Source organism: Miniopterus natalensis, chromosome 2 (assembly GCF_054644295.1).
Source record: "Miniopterus natalensis isolate mMinNat1 chromosome 2, mMinNat1.hap1, whole genome shotgun sequence".
Lineage (NCBI taxonomy): Eukaryota > Metazoa > Chordata > Mammalia > Chiroptera > Miniopteridae > Miniopterus > Miniopterus natalensis.
Window position 1 is genome coordinate 135,626,290 of NC_142082.1, and position 20,439 is coordinate 135,646,728.

The following is a 20,439-nucleotide window of genomic DNA, read 5'->3' on the forward strand; positions in this document are numbered from 1 at the left end:
TCAGAATCCTCCAGGGAAACCGGATTCGGTCTATTACCAAAAAAGCCTTCACTGGTTTGGATGCATTGGAACATCTGTGAGTAGCTGAAATTTAGTTACCCTAAAGGTAGACTAAGATGAGTATTTACTTATGTGTCATGAAAGGTAAAATTAACTAAAATGTAATTTTATTGGCATCCTCTTGGTACCATAAAGTACATTTACACATGTGCTTATCCTCTGTCTACCTACCCACTTATCTACTTATCTATCTACCTACCTATAACTATCTGGAAGTATACAGGCACCTGTTTTCCTTTCCATTTAAGGACATTGCTGCAGATTATGTTGAGTTTTTTTTAGTTATTTTTCTCAAGTAGTGGTATATTTTTATTTTTTTTAAAACTACCATTTCACTTAGCATAATGTTCTTCAGGTCAATGAAATAAGCTAGTCAGAGAAAGACAAGTACCATATGATTTCACTCATATGTGGAATTTAATGAACAAACTGAACTACCAAGCAAAATAGAGACAGACTCATAAATGGAGAGCAAACAGCTCTGGTGGGGGTGGAGGGGCTTGTTGTGGTGGGGTGGAGAGATTGAGAAAAAAAAAAAAATGAGAGGACTCATGGACTTGGACAGCAATGTGGTGATTGTGGGGGGCAGGGAGGGTGGTGGGTAGAGGTAGAAGAGGGTATGGGGGGATAAATGGTGATGGAAAAAATAAAGTAAAATAAAAATAATAAAAAATAATAATCTACCATTTATTATGCACCCACAACATGTCAGGCATTATGCCGGTGTTTTTATATTGTCTCATTTAATCCTCATGAGAAGACTGTTGAATAAATTATTATCTTTGTTTTTAAGTTAAGTGGAGTTTCTGAGGGTGTATTGATCCCATTGTATAGTGAAGAAGGTGACTTGGACAGTAAAGATAAAACCAGTCCCCACAGTTCTTGAGAGTGGCCTTGGGAGGGTATTAACACAGCTCTGAGAGTTTCTGTTAGTTTGTTACTGTTTGACTGTAAAAGGTACAACCTCCATAGTCTTGCCTCCATAGTCTCCGCCACCGACCATTCTCAGTAACTCCTGGCACACAACTTTGAAATGACATTTAGGGGCTAAAATGCCTTCAGCTTTAGGAGGGTAGGACAGCGAACGTGATAGAGTCAAAACCTCCATGAGCACTGAACTAACCATCTGCTTATAACCGTGAACATGTGTTTTATACTTGTACAGTCAAAGTACAAAAGTAATATAAATGTGTCCACTCTCACTATTAAGAAATGCTTATAGCCACATCTGTTAAGTTAGACAAAAGAAGTTATAATTTAAACTGTACCTTTGGTTTTGCTAGAGCCGTCTGACATACCTGTTAGGTTGGGGGGGGGATGGTTGGCCACACTGACAGCGGCGGTTCAGGTCGGGGTAGAATGATCTGCAAAGCAGAATTTGGAAGGCCAGACCGGTATTGCTGGACTTACTGAAACAAGTTATTTTCAGAGGGAAAGCAGCCAGAAGGGTTTGTCATCTGACCCATTCCATTTCTGGGAAAGTGGAATTAGTGGATCAACGGAGTATTAACCTCTGCTTCACTTTTCGAAACCTTCTCGACTGTCCCAGCCTCTTTCTCTGCTCATGTTCCTAACCTTCATTCTGTCTTCTGTGGCCACTTGTCTCATTCAAAACCCTGTTTGTATACTCTGACCCTTGTAAAGAAAAACAGAGGAGTAATCATTGTGGAGAGCACTTTAATTCAAACTGCTTGTAAGTACTAGTTAAAAATAAAATCAGCCTGGAATATTTGTTCGTTGTATAAATGTTCTGCCTCAAGTGTTTGTTTGTTTTAGCAAGTACATCTTGTCTAAACACTTCACCGTCTTTACAGTAGCGAGTTGTGTGTGGCAGAATTAGGCTAGTGATTAAACGTAGGTTTTGAAATTGGAAATAATTGGGTTCAGATCTCATTGCCCTGCTTGCCTCCTGCTGAGCAAGGTAGCGATGCCATCTTTTGGGCTGCTGGGAGGAACAAATGTAATACATGTACATCCCTTAATACAGTGCGTATCATAGAACGTAGTCTGTACACGGTGGTTTCTTAAAAGCATAATTATGAGCAGTTTTATTTGTGTATTTAAAAGCTGCTAAAAGTTAGCTTCCGTAATGAGAAATGCAGTAAACAAATATAGCAGAACAGCGTGGCCCCTCAGGAGTCCAATAAGCTGTAAGTGGTAATGTGAAGAGAATCTCTCCAACAGCACTGGCCTCTCATACACAGATATCCTTGCTCTTCAGCCCAGGCTTTGTGCCTTTCAGCACCCAGCGTGTTTGCTCTGAATGGAGTCAGCATTGTGGGCCCAGCCTTTGCCTGAAGGCATGCAGTGACCCTAGTTTGCTCTAATGTATTTGATTTGGTTGTTTCCAGAGACCTGAGTGACAACGCAATCATGTCATTACAAGGCAACGCATTTTCACAGATGAAGAAACTTCAACAATTGTAAGCTTTTTTTTTTTTCCTTCTAAGAGTTTTTAATAAAGCATCAAGGGGACACCATCCGGGGGCGTGTCACCCCTGTAAAATGTGTCTAGCACATCCCTAGCATCCCTTAACTTTTATACCAGGAAGCAAAAAGCAGTGAAAGGAAAAATGTGCTTTTATTGTTCAAAAGAGAAGTGTCCCTTTCTTTCTGTGATGAATTGGCAATGTAAATTTGTGAAACCTCACATAGTACAGTGCCGAATCCTAGGGGCAAGTTTTCAGGAGCAAGGTATTTCTGATACATCAGCACGTCTGTCTCACCGCGTCAGCAAGAGCAAAAACAAAAAGACTGTGCTAGTCACATTTCTTGCATTTTAAGATGGACTATAGGATGTTATTACACAGGGTGTGTGTATTTGGTTTCCACACTCATTGCATTGTTACTATTTATTTGAGTTCAGTTTACTTGTACCAATCTGCATTTCATACAAAACAAATTGAATGTAATTACTCTCCCCAGGCACTTAAATACATCAAGCCTTTTGTGTGATTGCCAACTGAAATGGCTCCCGCAGTGGGTGGCTGAGAACAACTTTCAGAGCTTTGTGAATGCCAGTTGTGCCCATCCTCAGCTGCTGAAGGGAAGGAGCATTTTTGCTGTCAGCCCAGATGGCTTTGTGTGTGGTGAGTGTAACTATTGCGCTTGCCTTTTAGTTATTCTTTTTATTTCTCCCATTTGTCCAAGTAATGGTTTTGAATAAATGTATGCTTTTTTAATAAAGCTTTTATTTCTGCTGACATAGATGAAAACGGATCTGTAGTTTGCATATTATTTTAATTTTACAGATGAGAAAGAGAGTTTTTGTCATCTTTGTTTTGGCATCAGGGTGGTTTGGTGGAGGGAAAATGACGTTGGATCTTCGGAGAATTGAAGGATGTCGTTCCAGACCTTCTACTTAAATTCCCTAAATCTCAGCCTCTGCACCTATGAAATGGGAGCTCTGCGATCTATTGTCCCCAACTCCAGGGGTTGTTGAGAGGTTCCCATGAGCTCAGTGAAGAGATTGAACTAAACCCTGGGCAGATGCTATTTATGTGGACTAGAAGGAGAAAATTGTTAGCTAGTGATTTTTAGGCTGCTAAAAATTTTTCTATTGGTGGTAAGCATTACAAGTAAAGAAATTTGAATTTATTATAAATAAACTTAAGGTCTGTTGTTTTAGCATCTGAGCATTTCAGCATTAGAAATCTACTCACCCAAATGCCACCTAGCTAGTTAGCAGATCTGGATTAAAAACCCACGTGTTCATCTCCCTGGTGCTGTTTGCTGTCTGCTACACTGTACTGTTTACTGTTCACTGCCATGGAGACCTTTGTGAAAGCAAATGTGTGTAGAGAACATGAAGTCACAATTTGCTCAAATTTTAGTATATTTAAGATATTGCAGAACCTAATTTTACATTGACCTTTAAAAATTTATTTAAAACTGCTTTGCCTATGATTGTTTAGATAAGTATAACAAAAATATATATTTTTAGGTTGCAGCATTAAACAGTGCCAGCAGTTTCGGGAAATGTCTGATGTAGCTTTTGGACCTAAATAAGCTTTTGGCATTCATCTGTAAGGACCTGAGCTATTTTCACAGTTCTCTGGTTCCAAGATGTGAACCCTTTATTGCTTCAAGACATACAGGGTGGGGCAAAAGCAGGTTTACAATTGTTCGTATGGGAAATAATACAGTAATTAATAAATAATAAGAATAAGCTGTGTTTTGCATACTCAGAACTGTAAACCTGCTTCTGCCCACCCCGTATATACAGTATCCATAGTGTTTCATTCCCTCCATAGTGGGAAATGAACATTGATTTACCAGATGAGAATTTTAGAATAATCATACAAAAGAAGAAACTATCTTGATTACAACACGCCGGCATGGTGCTGGGAATTAGCAGAGCATCTCCCACACCCCATTCTCTCTCACACACTCACACATTCATATTTCTATTTTTTCAAATAATACATTTTGGTAGATCTAAGATGTTTCCTTCTGGGTTTAGACCATCTCTGAAAAACTGAAGTTCAAAAAGGTAACTTTTTCAAAAAGTAACAGAGAACTAAAAATAGCTGTTTGGAATGAAAGAGTTGCTTAGCTCTAATTATAATGTAGCTCTGACATGTAGCACAGCGCTTGATGAATTGTCCTCTCTAAGCTGCAGGCTGAAGCCAGGGTCTCACAGGGAGCCGCGGAGGTGCTTTTTCTTTCACTGCAGGCTTATTTTTTTCTGTTCTACATATAAATTACTGCTTTTAATATGGGTTCTGTTTTTGGTAAATGGAGTGTTAACTGCTGTCTTCAGTGCTATTATCGTTATTGATACTTGATTTTTTAATTTTGCTGCTCCTTATATGGGGAGAACTGCAGTTCCTGGTAGTAGCATTTAAAAGTGGTCCATGAGCCTGGAAGTTGCTTGACTGATTTTTTTCTTGTGTTTATATTACAAAAAGCACAGGGGGTCTGGGATACACTCTATTCCTAATCAGCGGTCTTCTCTGAGTTAATGATTGGTAAATAGATCTCAGTCTCCACTTAAAGTGAATGAATTCCTTTATAAACACTCTCCCAGGCTCTTGTTTCAACACTGGGGCTGCTAGTCCATCTGTGCAACATACACAAAGGGTAAAACCAAAGCCCCTGTTTGTTTTGAGTTTCTTGGTGTTCAAATCTGAGTAGCGTTTGGACTCTTGAAGCCTTAAAATTGTTTTGTTTCCTCCTGTCCATGTTGAACAGATGATTTCCCCAAACCCCAGATCACGGTTCAGCCAGAAACACAATCGGCAATAAAAGGTGCCAATTTGAGCTTTATCTGCTCGGCTGCCAGCAGCAGTGATTCCCCAATGACTTTTGCTTGGAAAAAGGACAATGAACTGCTGCACGATGCTGAAATGGAGAACTACGCCCACCTCCGGGCCCAGGGCGGCGAGGTGATGGAGTACACCACCATCCTGCGGCTGCGCAGCGTGGAGTTCACCAGCGAAGGCAAATACCAGTGTGTCATCTCCAATCACTTTGGTTCATCCTACTCCGTCAAAGCCAAGCTCACCGTAAATAGTATGTGATCTGACCTTTCCTGTTGCATTTAAAGGCACCTTTCAGGAGCAGGAAGCACCTGGTTTCTTTCTCGTATTTGTGATCCTGGCCTCTGCTCTCAGAGATCTCCACCTAACCCTTTCGTCGTCTCCTCCTCATTCCATAGAATTAAGATTCTCGCTTATTTGTATCTAAGCAAGTACTTCTTGTATCGACCCCACCGTACGTAGCATGGTGGGTAACCCGAGATGAACCAGACAGTTTGTGCTTTTTGGAGTTTACAGTGTACTAATTTGATGTGGGAGGCCGTGATCATAAAGCAACACCGCCTTTAACACAAAGGTCTGGGTTTGAATTCTGCCACTTCGGCTTTCAGATGTGTGACTCTGAGCAAGTTACTTAACCTCTCTGTGCCTCCGTTTCTACATCTGTCAATTAGGGATAATACTACCTACCTTATAGAGGTATGATAATCGTTAAGTAAAATAATTCGTCCAAAGCACTTAGCAGAATGCCTAGAATATAGTAAGTGCTCAGTGAATGCAGTAAAAGTTCACTGTTGTTCATAAAAGAAGTATACCAAAAAAGTAAGTCATTTGCTTTGTGTGGCAGGTGTACAGTTTTACAATAGGGTCCTTACCACTTTTTCATTTAATCATTTGTATCATCCATGGTAAAAGATTTTGTATATGATTCATTCATGCACTCCACAAATGCTGAGGCCTGACACACAACAATTTTGAGCTTAAATTCTAGGACAAAACACATTTAAAGTCCTAGAGTATTAGAGCCAGGAGGGACTTAAAAAAGATGGAGTGGTCAGGGTACAAAGAGATAAATTGATTTGCCCAAGATCTCACAGATAATTACTGAGGAAACTGGAAAATAGCCAAAAGACCTTCAGTCTGAAGATCAGGCGACCTGTGTCTCATCCTGACTCCATCATTTCTGTACCTCTGTAACCTTGAGGGAGTCCCTTAATCTCCCTGTCTCAACTTTAGATTCTTTGTCTTGTAATTAGACATAAACCCTGCCTTCCTATGTCAGGGACATTTGTAAGTATAAAAAAAAAAAAAAAAGGAATGAAAAAGAGCCTCTAAAACTGCACAGTGCCAACACCCACATTGCTTTTTTCTGATTTCAGTGCTCCCTTCTTTCACCAAGACCCCCATGGACCTGACCATCCGGGCCGGGGCCATGGCGCGCCTGGAGTGCGCTGCCCTGGGACACCCGGCCCCGCAGATAGCCTGGCAGAAGGACGGGGGCACAGACTTCCCGGCCGCGAGGGAGAGGCGCATGCACGTTATGCCCGAGGATGACGTGTTCTTCATCGTGGATGTGAAGATAGAGGACATCGGGGTGTACAGCTGCACAGCCCAAAACAGCGCAGGAAGCATTTCTGCAAATGCGACACTGACTGTCCTGGGTAAGTGGGTGCTTTCAGGTTCCGTGATAGAAATCAGCCTTAAAGGTGCCGGCTCGCCCACAGAACCTAAGCGTCAGAAGCTGTGAGGGTGAGAGATGATCGGTCCGTAGGACCCCGCCCTTCCCTGGGAAGAACAGATGGCTTCTCAGAAGTTTCGAAGTCAGGCGTGTGTGACGCTTGCAGTCTGTGGCCCGTGGAAGGCCCGCTCCCTCTGTTCCCAGGAGAGCGGAAAAGCTTTCCCTCTGTCGCCGCCTCCTCCTGCGGTAGGTGGGGAAGTGCTTCACCCTCCCCAGTTTTCCCCATCATCAGTCTCCGTCGATATCCCAACACTATAAAGGTTACGTGAGATAATAAACACATGAATAAATTGGGAAGGACCTCTTGTCTTTTCTCGGCTTACCCTACCTGTCTGGAAACCAGGCTGTTTTTTTCTCTTTTACCTCAACAAATGCTCTTTTAAAAATGTGAACATGTTAATTATACATGTATCTTTAAAGAAGTTAAAGTAACCTGTTAACACCAAAGAATGAAAGTAAATCATTTTCAGAATTTTGATATAGGGCTGGACACCTGGCACTAGAAAGTTTCCCTTTAAAAATTTAAATGTTCTGATTTTTTATGTATCAACACACTCTTGCGCTTGAAATTATTTTTATACATTTTCTGTTTCTGAAAAATGTCTAAAATGTTTTGCTTTGCCCCTCTCCCACTGTTCCCCAACCTTATCAAGAGTTGGGGAGATTGAGGTTAAAAAATTAGTAAATGTTATTTTTAACTGGTGTTGTAAGTGACAGCTAGACAATGAAAGGAAATCCCAGATGCTGTATATGTTCAGGCTCTTAAAGAAGCAGCGTATTAACTGGTGGAAGAATAAAATATTACCTTCCACTGTGAAAAAATTCACATGTTGGGTCTCAGGCAAAACCTAATTTCATTTAAGAGATAAAAAAACATAACTTGTCCTTTCAGAAACGCCATCGTTTTTGCGGCCCCTGTTGGACCGAACTGTAACCAAGGGAGAAACGGCCGTCCTGCAGTGCATCGCCGGAGGGAGCCCTCCTCCCAGGTTGAACTGGACCAAGGATGACAGCCCCTTGGTGGTCACTGAGAGGCACTTTTTTGCAGCAGGCAATCAGCTGCTGATCATTGTGGACTCCGATGTCAGCGATGCTGGGAAATACACATGTGAGATGTCTAACACCCTGGGCACTGAGAGAGGCCACGTGCGCCTCAGTGTGATCCCCACTCCGACCTGCGACTCCCCTCAGATGACTGCCTCATCGTTAGACGACGATGGGTGGGCCACTGTGGGCATCGTGATCATAGCGGTGGTTTGCTGTGTGGTGGGCACGTCGCTCGTGTGGGTGGTCATCATCTACCACACAAGGCGGAGGAACGAAGATTGCAGCATTACCAACACAGGTGTGTAAACAGGAGCTTGGCTAGGGACGCAGCGGTCGTGTGTGTGTGATCCTGGGTAATTCTCTTCCAGAATGTGTGTCCTGCAGGCTGAGGCCATGTCAGAAGGGTGACTCATTTGTTTCAAGCTGCAGAAACATGGTTAGCTAAAAATAGCACCCTGGGCCACAATACGGCTGATGTTTAAAGATTAATCGTTTTTGTTAAAGCCTCATCAGGATGTTCTGTTGGCTGTGACATCATATAGTTAAACAGTGGACATCATGTAGTTAAACAGCCTAACTCCTTCACATGGTGGTGATGGAGACCCAGGAGCAGCCCTCAGCTGTGAGGTTTATTCTCTGCTGTAGGTTTTTGTTTCATTTGTGTCTGCAGGAATCTAGGGAGGGGACACTCGTTATTAGTGGGAGAGGCCTCTGTGCAAACTCCTGTATCAGTGAGTAATAAGTCAGGACCATCACAGAAATCAAGCTCCATTCAAGGGCTTAGAGACTATCCCATGAAAATTCTCAAACCTTTCTTTTTAAACGCTTGTTTTTGAAATTTGGGAGGGCCATCCCACAGGCGATGAGGTAGAAAATCAGGTCAGGCTTCCCAGAGCAGCAGCCCTAACTTGCCTGCCTGCATGCTGCACAGTCAAGATGGTTTTTCAGGAGTAGATGGATTTGATTGTACAGGAACCGAAGTGGTACATGCTGTTTGTCTGGGAAGCCCACGAGGCCCTTGTGATCCTTCTTGGTTAAGAGAATGCTGCTGTTTGATTGTAGATGAGACCAACTTGCCGGCAGATATCCCTAGTTACTTGTCATCTCAAGGAACGTTAGCTGACAGACAGGATGGGTACATCTCCTCAGAAAGCGGGAGCCACCACCAGTTCGTCACTTCCTCAGGGGGTGGATTTTTCTTACCACAGCATGAGAGTAACGGTAAGTGCTTAAAGTGAACATAGGCTGTAGTTGTTTTGAAGTAATCTAATGGGAAGCTCAAATATAATACTAATTTTCACCAGAAATTGATCTTAGGACCTGGCCTGAGGTCACTAGTAAAGCTAAAATTAAATACATTTTCTTAAATACTAGAAAAATCTTTGTTTCTAACAATAAAAGGAGGCAACTAGGTGAAGTAAAATTTAATTCCTCTGTGCAATGGAAATATTTTCTTGACATTATAAATGTTCTCTGGCCCTGAATGTTCTCCTTATTAAATGACATTGACTGGCTTCATGCATGGTCTTAAAAGTCAAATGACTTAAAAATCATTTGATTAGAGAAATCTGATTCTGACTCCTGCTTTAAGAACTGTATGGTGTTAAGAATAATAATGGAGGCAGCGTAAATAAGATCACATCTTCTGTTCAAGAGCCACTTCTGGCACTTCCTATGCCTCCCTGGGCAGTTACAGTACTTCCTGTCAGGTTGTTGTGAAAATTAAATGGTAATGGAAAACTACTTGGCACAGATTAAGGGCTCACCAAGTGGAAGCTATTGACATTATTTTCAAACATTTGGCACCTTTTCCACAAGCATTTATTGAGTGTCTGCTCTGTGGTGGACTCCATACTTGGGAAGGGAGAATATTTGTTTTCAGTTTTACAGTTTAGTCAGTGGTGAGCAAAACTTCAGCTAAGAATGACAAAGGCAATGGGAGAGGGTATAGAGATAAAAGATTTGAGCATAAAAGCGGGTGTTCTGGTCAGACTCATTTGGTTACAAAGAGCAGAGGCCCAAGCTTGTTGAAATGTAGGAGGGTTTACTGAAAAGACATTTATAAAAAGTCTAAAGGGACAGAACTGGGGCATAATATCACTTGGATGCTGGGGCTGGAGGTCAGTCTGCTCCCAGAGCCGCTCTAGGGGTCACCAGCATTACCGGGTCACCTTCCCCACCTTCTCTGCTCTTTGAGACCACCAGCCACCCTCTGTCCAGTTCCTGCCGTAGGCACATGGCTCATCACAGCTCCTCCTGCTCTCACTGTATCTCTTGTCCTTCAACTGCTGTGCCCGCTACTATCTGACATCTTGTTTCTGGGTGGTTTAGCTCAAATACGATAAGATTTGTTTTTGGCTGAGCCTGTCTTTGCTCTGGGCACTGAGAGGTCATTGGTTAAGTGCCAGTCTGTGGTCCCGGTCACTGTGTCTGTGGAGGGAGGGGCAGTGCTGATGGCATCATGTGGTTCCGGTCACAGCACTGTGCTGCAGTGTCCATACCCAGATCAGCTTCTCCTGCAAACAGGTGGGGCCAGCAAGCAGGTCCACACATCTAGTACAGTGTACAGTGAATCAAGTCCTCTGTTAGTGAGATGTACGTCACAAGTTTACTCAGCCCATAAGCTTTGATACATTTTTTGAACGCCTGAAATTTCTGCAGTTTTTTCCTTTATTTCATACTCTATCCAAAGTTTTCATCCATAAACATGGCAGATGCTCCAAGTGGAGAGAATGCTGGCTGGTACTTGAATAAAATCAGTTCAGTGACTAAGATACCTGTTTTAAAGGGACATGCCCTGTTGACAACAGCAGCGAAGCCGACGTAGAAGCGGCCACAGACCCATTCCTCTGTCCCTTCCTGGGGTCGCCAGGCCCTGTGTACGTGAAGGGGAGTGTATATGGCTCAGATCCCTTTGACGGCTATCATACAGGTACGTGGTGGCCTTATCCGATCCTGTTTCCTGAAAGATTTCCTGAAGCTAACTCTGTCTCCTGATACTGTCCCCATGTGAAAAGGCTGTGTTCCGGACCCTCGAACTGCCTTAATGGACCACTGTGAGCCCAGTTACGTAAAGAAAAAGGAGTGCTACCCGTGTGCTCATCCCGCAGAAGCAGCCAGCGAACAGAGTGCCGGTGAGGTCGGATGGCCTTCCCACGTGAGGAAGCTAATCACCTCTGTTCACTCTCCAAACGAGGGACCCGGCGCAAGGAATGTGTGTCCCAGCAAGTCCTCTTTAGATTTTAGTCCAAGTTCAGAGCCAACATCACTTACTTCAAATAATTCGTTCATGGGTAAGTTTATTCATTTATGAGACACCTTGACTCGGGACCCATATTTCACATGGCATGTTGGGGAGCCCTGAGAGCTTCAGATGCTGAACGAGTGCAAAATGGTTTTTTGGTTTTGAATGATTCTGTTATGACATTCTATTAGTTAGTGTACATATTTCTAAAAGCAAAGTCAGACATGGGGGATTTTACTTGATTATGTATTTAATCCATAACTAAGCCTTAGGAGCTTTCTGGGTAGCACTGTGTGTGGCATCATCTAGAACACAAGGGCTTCAGGAGTGACTTAGGAGCTCAGCTTGTCAGCCCTGTGGAAAAAGTGGTTTTGGGCTGCTGCAGCCTTTGGGGTGGAGTTGTGTGCACTGCATGATTGTGGTTTGGGATGTCTGGTGGCTTATAACTAAACCCGCAGCCGAAGGGTAGACGGCGTCCTACCTGGCAACGACTAACGGCTCGTCAGCCAGGCTGGTCTACCTTTGGCAGAGGAGACCAGCAGAGCCCTAAAGCCCGAGGTGGTGGTGGTAGATCCTGGCTGGCACCGAGATTCATGTGTGGACTTCCTCCGTCTAGTGCCTGGGACCAGCGTGATGGAAGAACTGAGATCATATTTTCACTGAGTGGAGGAGATAGGGGGAAAGAAACCACAGCTTGTCTTGTTTTTTAAGAAACAGTTTTAAACTATTTTACCCAGCTATTAAGAAATTTAATATTTTGCCACAGTATAATTATTTATATTCCTTTTTGCAAAAAACAAAAAAGAAAGAAAATAATATCTTTTATACAACTGAGGCAAGAATTTGAGTCCATTGAATAATATTCTGCTACTGAAAAAGAAAGAAAATGACATAAGGATTATTTTTTTAAATACTTTCTTTATTCATGTACAGTTTATATGTACATTCTGCCTAAACGCTCTTCATGGAGACTATGGACTCTTTTAAGTCCTCAAGTGGGGTTTGGGGAGAACTTATATTAGGGAACTTCATTGCTCAATGATTAATATCACTATAGGCCATGAGAAGCGATAAGGAATAGATGCATGCGCTGAGTGGGTGTATGTATAAGAGGGATGTAGGTCTCCTCAGCTCCAGTCTGTAAGTTCTGTCTCCATGACACACCTACAGATACACCTGAGTACTGTAATGTGGACTTGTGGAAAATGTTTATTCATGCTCATGGGGCAAGGTGCTGTATTTGAAGTGCTTTTTTAAAAATATATATTTTAATTGATTTCAGAGAGAGGAAGGGAGAGGGAGAGAGAGAAACATCAATGATGAGAGAGTCGTTGATGGGCTGCCTCCTGCACGCCCCCCACTGGGGACTGAGCCCGCAGCCCGGGCATGTGCCCTGACCGGGAATTGAACCGTGATCTCCTAGATCATAGGTCAATGCTCAACTGCTGAGCCATGCTGGCCGGGCTGAAGTGCTTTTTGATGACTTACATGTTAGCAAAAAGAGCCGTATACTCAAGGGGTTTCTTCCTTTCAGGAACATTTGGAAAGCCTCTGAGGAGACCTCTCCCGGATGCCTTTTCAAGCTTGGGACAGCCATCGGATTGTCCGCCAAGAGCCATTCACTTGAAAGCGCATTCTTCCCCGGACTTGGACTCTGAGTCAGAGGAAGATGGGAAAGGAAGGACAGATTTTCAGCAAGAAAATCACACATGCACCTACAAACAGAACTTAGAAAACCACAGGACTCCAAATTTTCAGTCTTACGACTTGGATACATAGACTGAATGGGACCAAAGAGTTCTAACATACTACTACCTCAAGTGGACTTTTATTTAAAAGAGAGAGAATCCTATGTTTTTAAATGGAGTTATGAATTCTAAAGGGATAAAATGTCTTATTTATACAGATGGACCAAAATTACCAAAATTTATAAAAATTTTATACTGGGAATAACTTTCATATAAGAATTCTTTTTAAACTATTTTATAACTTTGTTTTATGCAAAAAAAAAAAAAAATCTTGTGTAAATTAAGGGTATAAATCCATGACTATTTTATGTATTTTTATAATGCCAGATTTCTTTTTATTGAAAATAAGTACTAAAGCAATTTAAATAATACCTGTCTTGTACTTTTTTTGAATAGAGGTCACTTCATTTTACTTTGCACATTACATTTAATAAAATGTATCATTTTGATCCCAAGCGCCATCTATACGATAGCATTTTTATTGTTTTTAACACCATGTAGGGTTAATTATTTCATATTATCATGTCTCAAATTGATGATTTATATGCAGCACATAAAAATATGAGCGAAATAAAACCATTTTGCTTACCTCCCAGGGTTCTGACCAGATTAGTATATGTGAAAGCACATAGTAAATGAGAAGGAGCTACAAAGATCCGACGTCCATTCATTTGTTTCTACTTCTTCAAACAAAAGATTTGTTATACTCTGGTGTAAGGTAGTACAACCACCGTTGCTTAAGCCACTGCTCTAGCCGTGATTCCTTAATTATAATAATGCCTTATGTGCGCTAATGCCTTGTGCTTTTCCAAATAGTTTCACATTCACCATCCTTTTCATTATAAAGAGGGTGGCTTCTGCACATTTCTATAGTTAAAACAAGTAAAGTAGATACGGATTTTCATCCACTGTCCCAGGTTATAATGGGATGCTGGTAGAATTGTTTGCTGTTCTTACTGGTTTTCTTATAGGAAAAGGTATTCTAAGCTATCCTGCAACATCCTTTAAGAATTAAAATATTTTTCTAATTTGGTCATCAGAGCTCTCTATTTGTTAACTGAGTATCAAGTCTGTTATTTAAACACATAAAACTATTTAGAATATTTGTTTTAAATAGAAATTAAGTGACATCGTTTGAAGTAATTGGATAAAACAAAGTTTAATAATTCTGATGATGAAACTGGATCCCCCTCTTCCCCCACACACCCCAGGAAATCCTTGTTCACATATGTAGTTAAAAGCCTGTCGGCAAGAGAAATTAAATTGTTATGGAAGGAGTTAACATAGCACATGCAGCTTTAAAATCTAACCAGTTGAAAGTGTGACTGTATGTCATTGTCAGTTCTTTGAACTAAATTGAAAACAGCTCTTAGAAAAGCAGATTCTCCTCTGAGTTGATGTTGGGTAAAGTTTTCCTGCTTAGTGAGCTGAGAGCTTTGTTGTTTGTGAGCCAGAAGCCTGGAACCCAGATCGCAGTCAGATTTTCCTCTTTTAATTTAGACACTGAGTCCAAGGCAGGAAGTTGATTCTTCCTCGGACCACCAGTGACTAAGTGCGGAGAAGTGATCTCGGGTGCCTTGCCTTTATCATATTGCCAACTTTTCAGATCTTATTGTTGATCTGTCCTCATTATTGCCAGATGTGATGCAAGCATTGCTAGGGGCCTGTTCAATAATTATGAACTTATTTAAAGGATTTAATTTTTCCAGACCAAAGCACGAAGGTTTAAGTCATTAACGCCTGAAATTCAAAACTTAGATCCACTCTACATCAATGTGATTTTTCCCTTCCCTCCAATGTGGGTTGCATATAATCTTAGCTGTCTGGGAAAACAGGAGGAGCTCAATTTCTTTTGGACATTTGCAGGAAAAAGATACGTATAATTTTGAGATTTCATATTGAATTAACAAAATGAGTCTAGAAGGTGTTAAGAGGTCTTGAAATAACATAGACTGAAGAGAAAAAAAACTAATGTAAATAAGTATCAGGTCACTTGGCTTATTTGAGGAGGAATGCTTAAAATCTTTAATTTTTCCTATGCTTTCTGATACAAGGGCAATTCATGTACAACATATCCTAATAGATGTTCACACAACTTTTGTATTTTTCTCCCCCACTATTGACACTAATGATAAGATAGTTACTATGTATACTGTTACCTGTTTTTTAAGATATTGAGGGAAAATATTCCTTAATTGTGGCAGGCAACATTTTATAAAAATTAAATATCTGTTGAACATTTACAATTTATTTTCACAGTGTTCCCACAGAAAGAAGCCAACAGTTCTTTCTCAGAATAAAGCCAATGGTACTATTGTTGAAAAGCTGATTGGAAAGTGCTTTCATCTATGTACACACTTGAAGGGTTTTAGTGCTTTTGATTTAATGTGAAAGGAAGTAATTCACAACCAACATTGCAGTAGATGTACTGTACTGGTGTTTTTCAAAGAGAGCGAGAACCAAAGGTGATTGCAAAATGCCTGCTCTTCCCCCACTTTTGGAATCAGCAGTGATTGGACTTATGTAATAAGATAATTTATTTTTTAAAATAAGTTTTTTTATTTTATTTTTCAGTTAAATTTATTGCGGTGACATTGGTTAATAAGATCATATAGGTTTCAAGTGTACATTTCTATGATACATGATCTGTATATTGCACTGCGTGCCCACCACCCAAAGTCAGATCACCTGCCGTCACCATATATTTGGCCCCCTTTACCCTTTACTACCCGCCCACCCCCTTCCCTTTGGTAACCACCATCCTGTTGTCTATATCGATGGGTTTCCGTTTTCTCTCCAGCATATGAGTGAAATCATATGGCTCTTAGCTCTTTCTGTCTGACTTATTCCACTTAGCATAATATTCTCAAGGTCCATCCATGTTGTCGCAAATGGCAGTATTTCATCTTATGGCTGAGTAGGTTTCCATAGTATATATGTACCACGGCTTTTTTATCCAGTCACTTATTGAGAGACACTTTGTTTGTTTCCATGTCTTGGCCACCGCGAATAATGCTGCAGTGAACAAAGGGGGTGCATAAATCTTTGTGAATAAATGTTTTCAAAATTTTCGGGTAGATACCCAGAAGAGGGATTGCTGGGTCATATGGTAATTCTTTTCTTAATTTTTTGAGGAACCTCCATACTGTTTTCCATAGTGTCTGTACCAGTTTACATTCCCACCAGCAGTGAATGAGGGTTCCTTTTTCTCCACAACCTCTCCAACATTTGTTATTACCTGTCTTGTTGATAACAGCCACTCAAGTGTGAGGTGGTATCTCACTGCAATTTTGATTTGTATTTCCCTAATAGCTAATATCTTTTCATATATCTGTTGGTCATTTGTATGTCTTCTTGGGAGAGGTGTCTGTTCAGGTCCTCTACCCATTTTTTAATTGGATTTTTTGTTTGGTGTTGAGTTGTCTGGGTTCTTTACGTCCCTTGTCAGAGCTGTTGTTAGGATAATTTAGAAATTATCTTTTTAAAACAGCATTCTATTAACACATTGAATAACACAATGTCCTGCCAAAAAATGATTTGAGTCTTTAAAGAGGGATACAGTTTCTTCACAAATAATTTCACTATTTCAGAAATACCCACTTACCAGAACTTTTCCATGAGGCATTTAAAACTAATGTATAATAAGAGTGTACTGAAACAGTCTTGAGAGTTTACAGATTTGACCTAAAATGACTCAGAGATACTTTGGTTGGTATTTTCTCTTAACAGAGAAAAGGTTTACCCACATATATTTACTGAATATATACTGAATTATTCCAATATTTGGGGCCTTTTTTTTTTAGAAGTTTAATAGTGGTGGGATGTCTTCTAATAAAGATGTTTGATTTTACTTAAGGTGTATTTCAAGGTAAAACACATGAAAGTTTATATTATAGATTGAAATGTGTACAATTTATCAAATACTGTTACTATTGCAAAAATTGCAAGTCTGTTTCCCCTTTTTACTCTATTTCCTGTCAAGGATCTGAATTCTATACCCTGAATTCCATATCCTCCCATATGACAGCTGATATCCATGAAAGCAAGAAATTATGACCAATATTCACATAGTTTTTCATTAGAATTGCATTTTTTAATTAAAGAATTTTTGAGAATACATTTTAAAGAAGGAGGCAAAGCAACTCACAACTGTTGCGATTTTATTCTCAAATTCCTTCTACAATTATTTCCTCTTTTTCATATACCTTTATTGAGTCTCGTGGTTGATTTTGGCTTTTAATTTAACAATTTTAATTTTTTTTAAAATCACATTTGAACTTAACACCTAATGCCGTCATGAAATTATTACCATTTTTTGGTAGTTACATGATATTTCTGCGTATGGCTTTATTTTGACCTATCTACAGCTCAGAGTTGAAATTTGGCAACAACGCACTATCAGTTGTCAAACATTGTTTCAATACTCAGTTGCATATTTTGCATAGGCGACATGAATTGAGGAAAATAATCCTTGTCCCGATGATCAGTGGGACAGGAAACAGGGACGTGAATAAATACACACTTAGAACACAATGTGTTACATGCTGTAGCTGAGGGCCCCTGTAACTGGCACTAATTTTGTCTCTAATTCTACCTGAACCACCTAGAGCTGCTGAATGTACTTGGCGCAGCGTGTCCTAGAACAAGCTGGGGATCTGGTCGGGTTCTGGTACCCCCTTTCCTGTTTAACGATCAGTAACCCCCATTCCTGTGGATTCTGCACCTGAATCATCTCGAGGCTGTTCATGCCTTTCCTCTAATTCCATGACCACAGCCAGGTTCAGACCCTCATCTGTCGCTTGCAAGTGTCGTCTTGCCTCTCCTATCTTACCCAGCTCCTTGTTTCACTGTTACCAGAATTGTTTTTTTCTAAAATAGATTTAAATTGGTCACCTTCTTGTTTAAAAACCTTCAGTGGCTGAACTTGAAGCCCTCGTTACAGCACATAAGACCTCGCACACTCATTCCAGCCCACCCTTCGAACCATGCCCCACTCCCAACTTTTTAACGGGACAATACAGTGCCCCTGACCAGCCCCTACGCGCCTCTGTGGCTTTATTTTGACACGTGCTGCTCAGAGTTGAAATTTGGTGGCAACATGCTGTTGGGCGACTGCGCACTTCCTCATTCTGGGTTCAGCAAACATTACCGAGCGCCTGCTGTGCTAGGTGCTGTCATAGATGGTTAGGCTCTAATATACCATTAAAACAAGTATTCTTCCCCCATGAAGCTCCTAGACAAGTGACAAAATTATTTTCCTGAGATGCTCTTTCTCTTCTCTCATCCGGCAGAATCCTCTCCTCTTTCAAAACCAAGCATTTCCTTCGACCCCAAGTTTTCCCCATAGAGGTTTCAGTGAATCATCGTGCGAAGGCCACAGGGAAGCCTGGGTGGTTTTCTTGTTGCTTGAGTCTGGTCCATATTTTCATGTGGGTTTTGAGTGTGGCTACATCATGTGCAGTGCGTGACACACATACATCCATACGAACAGACGTGGATGCTTATATTTGCTGGGCGAAGGTGGAAGCAAGGGCCATAGTGTCCTCCCGACCAGGATAAGTTCAAAAGGAGTTGGGAGTGGCTGTGGGGCGGGGAGTGAAGACCCGGGTTCCAGCTCCTGCAATTAGATGGATGGGAGCACCTTTAACTGAGACATAGAACGTGATACTTTTGGTGAGAGCAGATAGCAAATTTTATTGCCTACAATTTGAGGAACATTAAAAAAAAACGCAAGTGGAAATTTCAATAGATTGTCGGAGAATATAACACTCGGGAGAGTAAAACACGCTCCTGATGGAGGGAGGGGAATCATTAGCAGGGCTGTTGGTCTACGTCCCAGGAGGTTACGGGATGAAGAGTTGGTAGACTGAGTAGGTAAGAGATCCAAAAGCTTAGGGGACAAAGACGGAATTAGCAGTGACACCTAAAAATAGGCTATCACGTCTGGGCTGCATTATTATAACAGTCACGTAATTAATCTCTTCGCTTCCAACCTCGCCTGCTCTAGTCTATTATTAACGTGGCCACTAGATAAGCCTGTTAACATCTAAGACTTTCCTTTGATAAAAACCCTCAATTTCTATGCCTGCTCCACTGAGGAAAGGCCCGAGTCCTTGCCATGGCCTGGAAGGCCCCACGATCTGCCCCCCGCGTTACCTCTCCGGCATCATCTCCTCTTTCCCCTCTGCCGCATGCTCCTGCTTCAGCACCCTTTGCACTTGCAGTTTTCTGCTCTGTGTGGAGGGCTCTGCCCCCAGGTACCACCGTTGCTGGGTACCTCCCTTTTTCCAGGACGTAGCTCAAATGATTGAATTTTCTGTGGCCACCCCCGCCTCGGACACTGCTAAGCACATTTCTTTGCTTTAGTTTTCTTTTTAGCATCTGTCACGGTGTAGTATACCGTATATTTAACTCATTTATTTTGCTTATTGCCTGTCCTCCACAACAAATGAGGGCAGCAACTTTTCTTTATTTCTTTATCCTTGTGTTCCCTGCAAATGGAATAATGCTCGACATGCAAAAAGTGCTCAGTACATGATTGTTCAATGAATGAATGAATATTTAGGCAATTAGTACATTTTAAATCTCTTCTGTTGCTCTTTATTTCCTTTTGCCTTCCTGGAAACCCTTTTGCAGGCTTCAATGCCAATTTCAGCCATGAAGGTAGTGAGGGTGATAATTGCTTATGTATCTTGAATTCGGAGTCAACAGGATTTGCTGGTGGATTGGATGTGGGGTATGGAGTTCAAGGGACACTGTATCCCAGGCCTGCTGTGGCCAGGAGCTCTGTGGCCCAGGCACACACTGTGTCCCAGGCCTGCCACTGCCACTAGGACCTCTGTTGACTAGCCAGTTCTCTGGGGGCAGTAGAAAGAAGACACCCCTTCTCTTGAGGTCCTCTCAGCTGTGGTTGCCCCATAGCCAGGGGCCCAAATAAGCCTAAGTGACTCCATTCTTTCATCCTACAGTCCTGTTTCCATACTCACACCACGCCCGTCTCCTATCATGCCCTATGCCCTGCACTACACCCTTACAGAAGCTCCTAGGCAACAGTGTATAAATTATTGCAAACTCGCATACCAACAGAGGCCAGGCACATAACCTAAGTGTGTGAATTGGGTCAGATATGATACATTCGGGAATGGCAGCGACTGGGGTGTCCACCAAAGATGCCAACAGCTAAGATCAGGCTGGCCAAGACAAGCCGGGAGCTCCATGGTTTGGGGGGAGCTCTTGGATAAGCCATTCATGCACCCAAGAACCAATGCTGGAGTGAATGGGTGCCCTGGACATTCTCACCATGGTTTCTTTGCTTATTTCTTCAGGTTTCCTCGACATGGACCT

At 41.6% G+C, this 20,439-nt stretch overlaps 1 protein-coding gene across 1 annotated transcript in view; it reads left to right on the forward strand.

Annotated features, from left to right (window-relative positions):
* The window catches only part of LRIG3 (leucine rich repeats and immunoglobulin like domains 3), a 46,861-nt gene extending 31,442 nt beyond the window's left edge, over positions 1-15,419 (forward strand). The window contains exons 10-19 of the mRNA XM_087814573.1: positions 5-76; positions 2,412-2,483; positions 2,986-3,149; positions 5,254-5,574; positions 6,698-6,979; positions 7,949-8,401; positions 9,166-9,324; positions 10,892-11,035; positions 11,121-11,396; positions 12,882-15,419. Coding sequence (XP_087670699.1) covers positions 5-76; positions 2,412-2,483; positions 2,986-3,149; positions 5,254-5,574; positions 6,698-6,979; positions 7,949-8,401; positions 9,166-9,324; positions 10,892-11,035; positions 11,121-11,396; positions 12,882-13,126 — 2,188 coding nt within the window. The 3' untranslated portion in view covers positions 13,127-15,419. The remainder of the gene's footprint in view (positions 1-4; positions 77-2,411; positions 2,484-2,985; positions 3,150-5,253; positions 5,575-6,697; positions 6,980-7,948; positions 8,402-9,165; positions 9,325-10,891; positions 11,036-11,120; positions 11,397-12,881) is intronic.
* Positions 15,420-20,439: the final 5,020 nt, after the last annotated feature.